Source organism: Lasiosphaeria miniovina, assembly GCF_030549165.1.
Source record: "Lasiosphaeria miniovina strain SMH2392-1A chromosome Unknown B0T26scaffold_1, whole genome shotgun sequence".
Taxonomy (NCBI): domain Eukaryota; kingdom Fungi; phylum Ascomycota; class Sordariomycetes; order Sordariales; family Lasiosphaeriaceae; genus Lasiosphaeria; species Lasiosphaeria miniovina.
In genome coordinates this window covers 4,692,413-4,705,129 of record NW_026848220.1, presented here as the reverse complement: position 1 = coordinate 4,705,129, position 12,717 = coordinate 4,692,413, and the positions used below count along the sequence as shown (strand labels likewise).

The window sequence follows — 12,717 nt, the reverse complement described above, 5'->3', positions numbered from 1 at the left end:
TCCAGTTGTGTGGTATATGCCTTTATCAAGAAACCCAGAAAAGAATAGGAGAAGAAAACAAAAGAAAACCGATTCATCCCGTCATACACACACGTAGGCATTCGTGATCGTGACTATGTAACATGTCCTGCCCAACTTGGTTACCTACCGCGCATGGTAGTAATATCCACCGTCATAGCCTGCCGGGTCCGGGAGTTCGTGGCGTGGTTGTTGCCCTGGACTATCCCCCACTCCCTCCTGCTGTTGCTGCTGTTGCTGCTGTTGCTGCTGTTGCTGCTGCGAGAAGCCTATTGGTGCTGGTACTGGTGCTGGCCCTGCCGCGTGGGATGCATCTAGCTCGTTTGCACGCTGGGAGGCATCCAGTTCCTCCGCGTGGTAGAAACCCTGGCCCGGCCCTTGCATGAGAGGAGATAGTTGTTGGTCCGCTGGGTGATCATCGTAGGAGCCCTGTCTGTAGTGTTGCTGCTGGGGAGCGCCCCAGTGCCCAGCAGCTCCCGGCGGCGCGGCCACTGGATTGCTCCCGTCAACCTCGTACCACTCGGGCGGCGGGCTGCCTTGCGCCTCGGCGACGGCTGTCGCTCCGCTTCCCGTTGTCAAGGCCGACTGCCGGTCGCCTTTCTTTGCGGTAGGCGACGGCGTGCCTAGCAGAGTGGTGAATCCGGAACTGCTGCGCTGGTGATTGCCGCCGCTGCCGCCGCTGCCGCCGCCGCCGCCGCCCTGAACACCCGGGTGCAGGAATTGTGCCGCATGGTGTTCGGGCGGCGATGGCAAAAACTGCGGTGGTATGATCGGCAACGTAGGCTCTCGCATGTACGTATTTTCCGGCGGTGGCAGAATGCTACTGCTGTTGGTGGTGAGAAAGGGACGGCTTCGGCGGCGATGGCGCCGGAAAAAGAAGATGGCAAGCGCCACAACGAGGACGGCGAGAATGCCGCCTCCGACGCCAATGGCTGCGATGGCTGACGTTGAGAGGGCTGACCCGGGGGACGAGCTGGAGGAGGCAGGCAAGGCAGGCGCCGCGGATGAAGAGGTGGCGGGGTCGGTTGTTGTTCTCGTTGCTGGGGAGGTTGGCGGCAAGGTAGGAGTGGCGGTGGTGATAACGGTTGATGGCTGGTGCGACGTGATGGTGAGCGTGGAGGTGACATCGATAGTAGTTTGCGCCGTGAGAACTCTGGAGAGTACAAAGTTAGCAAAGCTCACCGAGTAAAGTGCGTTGTCTGAGCAAGCTACACCATAGTCCTGTATCTGGTCTTCACACAAGGGCTTGCTGCTCTACGTACCGAGTAATCGTCCTGAAAACAGTTGTCACAACAAGAGAGGTGGTGAATGCGGTGACAGTGGTCGACACAAAACTAGTAACATCGGTCGTCTGAGTGACAAGGCTGGTTATGTACGACGTTGAACTGGCGTCTCTCCGGACTGGGAGTACGTCTTCGATGGCATGATCCAGTCTTATGCCGACCGACGCAAGACCGCGAGAAGCAATATCAGCCCATAGCGACCTCAGAAACCCTCTACGGGGGTGCTGGGGCGAGTTTGACCGGATATGGCGGACGCCTCCCTCTCTGGCGTGGTACGGGTACGGGTACGGGTACGGGTACGGGTACGGGTACGGATCCGGGCCCGGGCCCCCTCGCTTGGCAACGGCGGTCACAGTTGCCCACACGACGTTTGTCTGGGTGGCAGCACTCGAAACGGTGACTTCGACAGTCGACACGACGGTTGATGTATCGATCTGGTTCACCAGCACGGTAGCTGTCTGTGTGGCCGTGTGCGAGACTGTCTGATATATTGTCGAGACCACGGTCACCACGGCCCTGCCCGACGGTTAGTCTTCGAATCATTGGCAGACGGTTTTCTAGCGGTGAGCTTGACATACACCGAAGTCGAAACATCTACGCACTGCCCCTGGGAGCACGTTTGTCCACTGGTACAGCATCCGGTTCCGCAGCACGAGCTTCCACCGCTGCAGCAGATGCCGGTGTCGAGACAGCATAGACCACAGTTGGGACAGAACTTGGTCTTGTCATTGAAGCAAAAGTTGGACCCGTTGGCAAGGCAGTCCCTCCTGCTAAGCTCGAGCGCCGGTTCCTTGAAGCCAAAGAGTGGCTTGGTTCCTGGGATAGGATCGATCCAGGACTTTGCTAGCCCGATATCGCCAAAAGCAATAGCCGTGGCCGAGCCAGAGCCGTCGTTGTCGACATCCTTGGGTAGTCCGGCGACTCGCCCAAGAGAAGAGAGAGCGAGGCTAAAAAGGAAAAGAGGCAGAAGGCCACGAATAATAGACATAATGAGCTCTTTTCATGATGTGCACGTCGAGGAGCATGAGCGGACGGGAATGTAAGGGGAAAACCGAGTAGCACCCTCCAAACTGCAAAAGCAAGAGCAGGCACTGAACATAGTCGACAGCAGCCGAGCCATGTTATAAACAGTCTGGAGGCAGCTGTGCGGGCAGCCTCACGGCATTGGACAGGACAGTCGAGAAAGACATGGCGGGGGAGCAAGACACGCATTGCGGCCGCAGATACTAGGCGACTTCGCCCCAGCCCGGGGCAGATTCACAGCTCCCACAGCTGGCGATGGAAGAGGCGGCCAACCACCTCCACACGAACAACCACACGACTATCACCCCACCTCGCCTCCCTTCCCACGTATGTATTTACTTGCACGCCATGCCCATGCCGATGTTGATGTTGGATAGCAGCAAGCAACCCGATGAAGGCGTCGGGCTGGAATCCAAGAGTACCTTAGGTACAGAGCAAGACTTGAGACTTGGCGGACAAGTCGCGCCTAGAGCAGCCGCGTCAGTCAGACGCCAGCGCCAAGCGCTGTGACTCGGGCCTCTGCAATGCAAGCTGTCGGGCGATGTGCTGGAGCTTGCCAGCCACATGGTGTCTGCGGCGAGCTTTCATTCGCCGTCCTGCCGGTTGGCTGACCGCTCCCGGCTGTGCAACTGTGCAACTGTGCTCATCGGGCCCTTAAGAACTAGGCCCTGCCACCACCACCATCATCGCCGTCAAAGCCTTCATCGCCATTCTGCGGAATAGGTACTTACTTTCCTTACATAAGGGACAAAGTGCGGTTGTTTCTCGACCTGTACCACCATCACGTCGGCTGACAGCTACCTATGTAATTCACTGGACTGGGCAGAGACTGAGCCGGAAATCCTTCCACGCCCATGTCGCAACTTCGGTGACGGGCGGTTATGAAGCCTCGACGTTTCATACAAAATGGAATATCATGTCGAGAAAAGGAGATGGCCCGAGTACGGATGAAGATGGTGAATTGGAAATTTGCACACATGCGACTTGGACAAGACGGGAGTTTCCTTGTGCTGGAGGTGGAAGACCCATCCCAGGGGAGGCCGGTTGAAGCTGAAAAGTCGCAGGGGCAGCCCTGTATTGCTTGGCGCGCAGGGGATCCATCCACGCCCGCCCCACACTGCAAGTCAGCGCCCGACGCACTTCAGGTCCATCCGCCAGCACTGGAACCTGTAGATCAGATAATAGAAAAAGGCCCTCGAACCTCTCCCAAACGCACGCGCTGCTGCCTTCCGCGCCTAGAACAGCTCGCCATGGATATTGACGATATTCTCCGCGAAGTCGACCCGACATTCCACGCCATCCCGCAAGAGAAACGCGACCTCCAGGACCTAACGCGTGCCTGGGTCGCCGAGAGATGTGCGCCAGAGCTCCTCCAGTATGTGCAGGATGCTGAAGGACCCCTCACCCTACGATGGCAGGCACCGTGCCTAGACAAAACACTGCTAACCCGTGCATCTCTCCGCCCGCAGATGGCCTGCCAACGACCTGTTCGAGCGCGTCAATGAAAATATCAAGCGGCAGATCGAAAAGGTCGAGGAGATGACGGGCGACATGGACCCCAAGACCAACTTCGTGCTCATCGTGCTGCAGACGGAGCTCGAGCGCTTCAAGTACCTCGTCCGCAGCTACCTGCGCGCCCGCATCGCAAAGATTGACCGCCACACGCTGCACTACCTCTCCACCGACGACCTGCGGTCCCGCCTGTCCGAGATGGAGCTCGCCTACGCCACGCGCCACCAGGCCCTGCTCCACAACCACTACCTCGCCTCCTTCCTGTCCTCGTTCCCGCCGGCCCTGCAGAACCTCAACGACACGGCTGGCAACGTCACCATGATCGACGCCCCCGACCTCGACTCGGCCGTCTTCGTCCGCTTGCTGAGAGACACGGCGGTTGAAGCGCGGGACGTCGATGTGGACTCCTCGACGGGCGGCCAGGAGAACGCCATTTATATCTTGCGCTGGTCTGACGCCAAACCCCTCGTTGACGCTGGTAGCGCCGAGCTGGTTTGATTATCGCTCGAGTCGGCCGAGCGGCTCTCGTTTGCGAATCGGCATCGGAGTTCGCTTTTGGCGCCGTCTCTCTACTTTCCGGATCGGATGGGTTGACGGGTCGAATCCCGATGCTTGGCACGAACTAGAGCCGAGATCCGCGCCAAGGTCGGCGTCTAGGAACGCGAAATCCTGTCTTAAGTCCTTAACCCCGGCCGCGGTGGAGGCCGGTGCCAATGAAAGCATATTCGGCATCGCGACGCGGACTTAAATCCTTCGGCTCGGCTCGGCCTTAAGCAAAGGTCTGGTGTGTATAAGTGGGAGCAAGTGTCGCTAGAGACAGGCGACTGAAAATCCATGCTCGGACTTGACCCCCAACTCCTCGCCATCCCATTCAGTTCGCCATCTGCACAGCTTCACCTGCTACCACAGCTACAATGGCCGCCACGCGTTATACTCACGTTGCCCTCGTCACCGGAGCAAACCAAGGCCTCGGCTTTGAGATTGCCAAAAAGCTCACCACCGAGCACAGCGACTACCGTGTCATCATGGCTGGCCGGAGAAAAGAGGCCATCGACAAGGCCGTAGCAGAGCTCCAAGGGGCCGGCCTCGCCGTCGAGGGCCTGCAGATGGATGTCACGTCGGACGAGTCCATCACAGAGGCTGCCCGGGTGGTCAGGGAGAGGCACGGCCGTCTCGACGTTCTCGTCAACAATGCCGGGGTGTTCCTGTCCGAGGACGGGTGGCCTCGCAAGGTGTTTCAGGAAACCTTTGACATCAACGTTTTCGGGGTAGCCCGGGTCACCGAGACCTTTATTCCTCTGCTAGAAAAGTCCGAGGTGACGAAGCGCATCGTCATGATGTCGAGCTCGACCGGCAGCAATGCGAGATTGACGGACCCTTTAAATCCAAAGAGAAGCTACTGGGCGTCGTCGTTTGCCATCTACTCTACCAGCAAGGCGGCCCTCAACATGCTGGCGAACGAGTACGCCACCCGGTTTGAGAACGACCCCACGTGGAAGGTCAACCTCAACTGTCCCGGCCATTGCGCGACAAACCTGAACGACTTTGCCGGCAGGGACACGCCCCAGAACGGCGCCATCAACGCCTGCCGGCTGGCGACGCTGGGGCCGGATGGCGAGACGGGCACCTTCACCGACAGGAACGGCGTGGTGCCGTACTAGGGCTTAGCATGGTTCCGGAGGGGGCGTGGGGGCAATGTCGAGGTGTTGCGAGAGAGTGCTCTCGAATATACAAAATACATATATACAATACCAATACAAAAAGTCTCAACTCGTGGCCGATAACACTAGAGAATGAGATGAATCTAGTAATTGCTCAATTCCTATGCTCAGGTGATCTTATATATGAAGACATGGCAGTGCCGTGCCAATTTCCTCTCTTTTATCACTTGCTCTCCTATGACTCCTTTCGTCTTGTCTTCTCAACTCCTTGCTGAGCCCACTTCCTGCTCCTTTTCTCTCCCCCTCTCTCCCACTTTGCAACAGCCTCTAGCTCTCTCGGATTACCCTCCCACCAAATCCTACTAGGCTAGTTTTTTTTGTATGTCAACACGAGACATGTCAGTGGTAAGCAGAAGCCCCTGAGATGATTATGTAAGTGATGCATGTCGATATACAGGTTTTGCTGTGACTCCCAAAGCACTCGACTATACTGTTTTAGATACGATTTATTATATGGTAGAAATATTGTTTTCGTGAGATATATCTAGTTCTTGTTGAGAGCCCTTCGGACGGGGTTGAAGTGCTTGTTTAGCAGTATAATCAGTTTCCAGTGCTGGAGCCTGGTTGATCCCTCCTCCTCCCTCAAGCCCGGTCTTAACATTATTCCTGGTGAACGAGTCAGTCTATGTAAATTGATATAATTGGCTAGGCGAGCAGCCTTGCCGAGTAGTAGGTAAGGTGCCAATTATGCAAGGGGCCTGAGAGAGAATCCTGTGACGCCTCGGTACTTGAACTCGGTAAAATGGCCGACCGCGGTGTTCTATTTAACGTGAGACTCAACTTTCCCCTGACTCCTATTTGCAACCCAGATTTTTCTCTTCATTAGTGTGGCTTTGGTATATTAACAGTCTTTAAAGTAAACTAGAGGGTTATAGTAGCAACGGAAATTCTTGTTCTATATAGGTTTGATATATTAGACGAGTCTGAGAAATTTGGGGCTCCTAAACTTATTGGTAACTGAACGTGCTGCGGACTCTAGGCTCGGCTACTCTCTCTTCAAATGATGAGGCATCAACTGGATGCCTAGCCTTGTTGAAAAGCACAAGTTACTCTTAAACAGGTTGCCAGGCCAGGTCTTGGGTATAGCTCAGATGGTTACCCTCGCCTTTGTCTTCTTTCGTCCCAGAGTTCTTAGCTCGTGATCTCAGATTGTGATCACTTTTTCGCCTCTCTCACACTTCGCCCCAGGCTTCACCTTATCGCCACAGGTTGAACAATCCGTCTGTTCATGGCCCTCCCGGCCCCCTCCATATCCTCCTGACCACATATCCTGCCTGCCCCTCCTGCCGGCACCTTCTGGCCACCCTCTCGCGAATTTCATCTTTCTCAATCGAGCCTCTCTCCTGCTTTCGCGCTCCCTTAGCTGGCTCCAGGCTTTTCGTCATTTCGCACTAGCTTTGATAGCTCGTCGCGCCTAGAAATTAAGCCACCATCTCTGACCTCACTCCGAGTCTATATCTCAATCCGACCTTACTTATTCCAGTCGCAACCCCCTCAGCTCTATCATTATCGCCACCGAAGCGCGAGCCAAGATCCATCTGCGTCTCATTCAGAATTCCCAAGTATCGGTCGCTACAGGTAGGATCCTGCCATCTTCCAAAAGTCAATCGCTTCACCAGCTTACTAACATCTCTCTCCCTCTCTCTCCTGACAGCACCGCGGTATCTACACCATGGCAAGCTTCGCAGCAGTCATCAAGGATTTGGCGCAGACCGAGGCCGATCTCAAGATCAAGGGCGACAAGCTGCAGAGCGTCATCATGACCACAAACGGCGCCACCGACCAGCCGGAGCAGCCGGCCGGGAAAGTGCTTGCAGCGCTGAACGCCTACGAGGACGCGCTGCAGGAGAAGGTGTATGTCGAAAACGAGATCGAGGGAATGACCGCGCGCGAGATCTGCCTCGGCACGCAGTCCATGCTCGAGCAGTCGCAGAAGGCTCTCGACGACGCAGCCGCTGAGAACGCGGCGCTGCGCGACCTCGTCACGCGCCTCCAAGACACGGTCGCCAAGAAGACGCTCTACAAGGCCGGCCTCGACCACAACGACATGCAGGAGCGCGCCTCCGACCTCAACTACAGGCTGAGGCAAAAGGCCCTCACCGTTGCTGCCGCTGGTTCCTGGGAACAAGACCTCGTCGAGCGCATTGGCGAGCTCGAGGAAGATCTCGCGAACATGTCGCAAGAACTCGCAACGACCAAGGACGAGCTCGCTGTGCAGCGCACGCTCACCGACATGCTGCAGGACAGGGTCGACATATACGAGCGTGACTCGGACTTGGACTCGGAGTCTGGCGAGGAAGCCCTCGAGGAGGCTGCTGTTGTCGTTGCTGAGAACATTGAGAGCTCTCCCTCGTCGTTTACTACTGGCCACCGCTCCCCGAAGAGATCTACTCAGAGCGCCGTGGAATTTGACATGTCGCCTGCGGCCAAGCGGCAGAGATTCTCAGTGTCGTTGTCGGAGGAGGAGGAGGAGAATTTCAAGACCGCTCCGGACTCCAAGGACTTTTGGAGAACGCTATTTGAGGAGGGAATGGAGGCGAAAAGGCTGTGCTAGCCTTCTGTTACCTGAGTGGTGGGTATGAATGGCCAGTGGTTGGGAAGCGGGAGGGGGAACTGGGAAAGGAGAAGAGGGCAAAGGGGAACATGGGAACTGGGGAAGGGGAGACTGGAGAATACGAAAGGGAGAAAGGGAAAAGGGGAGTGGGAGACACCATTTCTTTACATAACTAGCATACCTAGGTGGTGATACGGGTTGCGCATTGCCATGGCAACTACTGAAAGCTTTGGCACAAACTGTCGTTGAACGACGTGCGTCTACCTAACTCCTCCATTCCATTGCCTGGGTGATTCGTGCAGCGTTGACATGTAAGCGGCGATAGCTAAGCTAGGGATGTACCTTGCTGGTGCAGCTCATCTTCGGTCTGATGCAAGGTAGCCTGAAGTGTATATCGACGTTGGGCGGGTAACAAGTCCGAGCTGTCATGTTGCTAGTTCGCATCTTGGTAGAGGCCGTCATCAGATGGGGCCGGGCCCCGCCGAAGCAGAAGCTAGAAAGAACATTCTTTCCCAGCCACCCGTCCTACTGGATGAATGCTGAAGTATCAAATGCCATGCATAGGTACACCCAGTGCTGAACTCGTGATGGCATAGTCGACAACCTTGGAAGCGTCAACGGAAATCACAGCTATGTTGTGTTGTCTTCAACCTCCAATGCGTTGGGGGAAAGACCTCCAGGCATGTTCAGGAACCTCGAAGGCGTTTCGCAAGTCTATCCCTTAAATATCATAAAATCACCATGTGAAACGGCCCTCGGCTCCCGGCAACTCGAAAGCCAGTCTGCAGACAAGCTGGAAGCTAATAAATAACGTTAGCTGCATATTCGTAATTCGCACTACCACTCACTCTCTAGAAATCCTCTGTTCCACGCCATGGCAACCTGACCTCTATCACATTGATCTGCAGTAGTTGTCCCAGTACTGACGGCAGTCTGACAGTGAAGCAAAAAAAAGACCTCCCCAATTAAAGGCCTAATTAGTGCAAGGATTCACGTCGCACAGTCGCACAGATCATGATCCCCTCCCCTCCCCCAAATCAAATGGCAATTGGCCCAAACCCACGGCCCGAACTGACGTCTGATTGGTGCCCGGACAGGATCCGAGGCCGAATCGGGCAATTCCAGCACGTAATAATTTAATTAAAAAGAAGCAAGAAGGCGGTTCACGGTTCGCGAATCGCAGTTACCTCCATGGCACCCTAGGATCTGGCCCCCTAGGTATGTACCTAGTGCACGTCTTTTAACCTGGAATATTTTAGACTTTCCCATTCCCGCTGCTACAGCCGAGATGAGCTGAGCTGGGTGCGCTACTGGATACTACGTACCGTGCTTTTACAGTTTACTACAACACAGATAGATGACGCAGGGAGAGACGGGAGAGAGAGGAAAATCCGGGGTACGACCTAGGAATGCAAGGTTGCCATTTCGTCGGTCTTCCGATGCCTGCCCGTGTGTGTGTGTCTTGGAGGAATGCAGTGCGCGCGCTGCTGCTCGGTCTCACGCGCGCCTCTTGGCTCCTCTCTTTTCACACAAGGAAAGGCGCCGGGCTTTGACACTGTGCAAACACGAGAAGAGCAAGGACAAGACAGGACAGAGCGTTGCGTGCCTTGGTGGGCTAGCTTTGTGTGTTGCTGTTATTGCGGCGGCGGTGGCGGCGGCGGCGCTAGCTGTGCCCCCTTTTTATTACCTAGACGTCTCTGTGCCTTCCACAACCGATTCGATACGATATTCGCGTATATTTAATATCCCCCCCAAGTCGCGCCACATTCTCCAGTCGGCGTCATTGCCCAAAAGTCACTCACAGCTCCCCTTCTCCATTACCGAGTGCCGAACTTGTCTCTTGTCCCTGTACAATAACCTTTCGGTTGCCTTTTTCTCTTCCCTTGTCTCCCCCTTCACCTCGTGTCCCAAAAAGCTATCTTCCTTCCTACCTACCTACCAATCACGCTCATTTGCCGGCCCTCGGAATACACAACACACACACGCTCACTGGAAAACAAAGAAACTCTGTCGTTCCCTCATATAAAAAATTACTTCCATCCATCTCCTTATTAACATTAACCTCGAAACCCAAACCCTCCCCCCCCCCCACAAACGCCAAGATGCGTTTCACCTCGGTCTTCGTGGCAGGCATCCTAGCCGTGGTGGCCCACGGGCAGTCGACGGCGGGGACGACGGCGACGACCAAGAGCGCGGCGTCCAATACCAGCGGCGCGGCACCCGAGGAGGCGAGCATGATGGCGTGCCTCAACGCGTGCGCCGACGGCGACGTTAACTGCCGGTCGCACTGCATTGCCGTGCCCAACCCTAACGCCCAACAGGCAAGCCACCAGCCCCAGCCAGCTCCTTCCTATAACTCATGATCCCCCTTCGCCCTATGTTTTCACTAACACGCGGTCCTACCTACCTTGGGGGAGCAGGTGAATGCCACCAACGAGTGCGTGGCCGCGTGCCCGCAGGGCAACGGCACGGCCAGCGACATCGCCCAGTATCAGAAGTGCACGAGCGACTGCATTGGCAAGTACTACTACACGACGCAGGGTGGCACGCCGCAGCCGACGTCTGGCGCGGGAGCCGGAGCGGGAAGCGGCAGCGGCAGCGGCTCCTCAGGCGGTGGCAGTGGCGGCGGTAGCAGCAACAACAACAGCACCAGCGGCGGTGGTGGTGGCGGCAGCAACTCGGGGGCCACGACCACCGAGGGCGCAGGCGTGTCGGCGACGGGCACGTCGAAGCCGACGACGGTGCCGTCGTCTGCGGCTGATGCGCTGCGCGTGGCGGCCGGGTCGGCGGTTGGCGCGCTGGGCTTCATGGCGGCGCTGCTTGCCCTGTAATTAAATGATCATGAATAGAATGTGGAAAGGAAGAAAAAAAGGGGGGACCTTGTATGGAAAAAAGGGAGAAGCGGCCCGGAATGGGGTGGGCTAATGGATTGTGAAGGGGTGGAAAAGGGGGCCGAAAAAACCCGCGTTTACTTGTGAAAAATGAGTTGCAGTATCATAATGTGGCGGGAGAAAGTTCATAGCCGTTGAGCTTTTCTTTTCGGTGAAAAGCTGTGGACAGAGCAGACCATGGCGAACTGAAGCAGCCAACACTTAGACAGAGCTCAAAGAAAAGGAAAGAGAAATTTTGGTTGAGAAGATGCCGCGGTTAATGGTTCATAACTGGGGCGGTGTTTACTACAGCTACCTGCTCGACGATATCTTACCATTATCTCGTCGAGGTCGGCTTGACGGGCACGATATCCGTGATCCACGGCAGATCCAGCCTCTTCATCTCAACCGCCAACTGGAAAAGGTAGTCAAGGCTGCATGTGCACAAGTGTCACAATGTCAGCGAGATTGGGGGAGAAAGACTGGAAAGAAAGAGACTGCGAAGAGAAAAAAAAACGCACCTCTCGCACTGCGTCTTGGCCTTGTGGACCGTCTCACCCCAGACGTAGACGCCGTGGCGGCGAACCAGGACGGCGTACGTGTCGGGGTACTTGTCCATGGCTCCCTCGAGGAACTCGGTCAGGTCCTCCTCGTGAGCCGTGTTCTCGATGACGGGGATGCGCAGGGTGTCGTGGTAGCCGAGGTTCCCCGCCTGGCCAAAGCCGCGGCCGAAGCCCTTGATCTGCTCAATGTTGTTGATGCGGAACTCGCGGCTGTTGCCGTTGCCGCCGGCGCCGGGGGCGCCGTGCGTCTCGAGGATCAGCGTCACCAGCACGGCCCAGTGCGAGTGCGTGTGGATGCAGCAGCCGGCGCCGCGCTTGGTGAAGGCCGCCAGGAACAGCGGCGTGCACTGGCTCGGCTTGTACCGCGGCGGACTGCGCAGGTACACGCGGCTGCGCCCGTCCAGCGACTTGGCCTGCGCCGCCAACGAGAGCACGTAGATGTCGTCGGCCTTCATCAGCTCCTTCTGCACGCCCGACGGCGCGATGTAGACGAGGTCACTGCTTCTGCTTGTGAGTATCCTCCCTCTTCATTCCTATGTCGGGGCTAGGTGGTTCCAAGGACTTAGTCCAAGAGTCCAAGACCAGGGCGGGGTACGTGTATCAGGGTTAGGGAGAATGACGCACTCATCCCGAATCGATGCTCCTCCTCCAGTGCCCGTAACCCATCCCAGCGTCCAGAACTTGGCGCAAAGCGAGGGGATCAGGTTCGCCGGATGCTCGGGGTCGGCGGACTGCACCAGATGGTCATTGTTGTCGCCGGCCTTGCTGTCGTTGTTGTCGCCGGCCTTGCTGTCGTTGGGGACAGCCGCGCCTGGGCTGTCGATTGGGGCCATTGGCGGCGATCGCTATCAGGAGCAATCTGACGTGAGGCGGCGGGAACGGAACAACGAAAAAAAAATTAAATTAACCCAAGGTAATGCCGCCGCGGGGAGGGGTCCAAACGCTCCGACAGGGCAGAAATCCGCTTCGCCCAAAGGCCAGGGTGGTCCGATACTCTGTCGGGCGAATTCTCCAGTCGAAGACGCCAATTGAGTTGGGCTAGTTTGTACTCTGGCTTCTTCCGTAATTCTAACGAGGCGGCAGTGTCGAATCCCAAATGAGGCTATATGAGGCTAAATTGACGACAGGGCAGGGCATGGAGAAGTCAAGCGTACTGCGTACGGAGCCGCTCCG

The 12,717-nt window shown here is 56.5% G+C and overlaps 6 protein-coding genes across 6 annotated transcripts; 5 read left to right on the top strand and 1 right to left on the bottom strand.

Annotated features, from left to right (window-relative positions):
* Positions 1 to 3,574: 3,574 nt before the first annotated feature.
* B0T26DRAFT_746211 (uncharacterized protein) lies at positions 3,575 to 4,334 on the top strand (the record flags this gene model as incomplete). Its single annotated transcript, XM_060444672.1, has 2 exons — positions 3,575 to 3,699; positions 3,794 to 4,334. 2 exons carry the CDS (start codon positions 3,575 to 3,577, stop codon positions 4,332 to 4,334), a joined length of 666 nt encoding a protein of 221 aa, XP_060303159.1.
* Positions 4,335 to 4,750: 416 nt separating this feature from the next.
* On the top strand, positions 4,751 to 5,497 carry B0T26DRAFT_632860 (short chain dehydrogenase reductase; the record flags this gene model as incomplete). The annotated part of the gene is made up of 1 exon (XM_060436483.1): positions 4,751 to 5,497. One exon carries the CDS (start codon positions 4,751 to 4,753, stop codon positions 5,495 to 5,497), a length of 747 nt encoding a protein of 248 aa, XP_060303158.1.
* A 1,732-nt stretch (positions 5,498 to 7,229) lies between these two features.
* On the top strand, positions 7,230 to 8,111 carry B0T26DRAFT_746209 (uncharacterized protein; the record flags this gene model as incomplete). Its single annotated transcript, XM_060444671.1, has 1 exon — positions 7,230 to 8,111. One exon carries the CDS (start codon positions 7,230 to 7,232, stop codon positions 8,109 to 8,111), a length of 882 nt encoding a protein of 293 aa, XP_060303157.1.
* Positions 8,112 to 9,401: 1,290 nt separating this feature from the next.
* On the top strand, positions 9,402 to 10,387 carry B0T26DRAFT_63152 (uncharacterized protein). Its single transcript, XM_060436355.1, has one exon. The coding sequence runs from the start codon at positions 9,469 to 9,471 to the stop codon at positions 10,135 to 10,137; it is 669 nt and encodes a 222-aa protein (XP_060303156.1). The 5' UTR covers positions 9,402 to 9,468; the 3' UTR covers positions 10,138 to 10,387.
* On the top strand, positions 10,214 to 10,942 carry B0T26DRAFT_634490 (uncharacterized protein; the record flags this gene model as incomplete). The annotated part of the gene is made up of 2 exons (XM_060436638.1): positions 10,214 to 10,408; positions 10,532 to 10,942. 2 exons carry the CDS (start codon positions 10,214 to 10,216, stop codon positions 10,940 to 10,942), a joined length of 606 nt encoding a protein of 201 aa, XP_060303155.1.
* A 376-nt stretch (positions 10,943 to 11,318) lies between these two features.
* Positions 11,319 to 12,377, bottom strand: B0T26DRAFT_635781 (Methylthioribulose-1-phosphate dehydratase; the record flags this gene model as incomplete). The annotated part of the gene is made up of 3 exons (XM_060436758.1): positions 11,319 to 11,415; positions 11,503 to 12,042; positions 12,169 to 12,377. 3 exons carry the CDS (start codon positions 12,375 to 12,377, stop codon positions 11,319 to 11,321), a joined length of 846 nt encoding a protein of 281 aa, XP_060303154.1.
* Between the last annotated feature and the right edge of the window lie 340 nt (positions 12,378 to 12,717).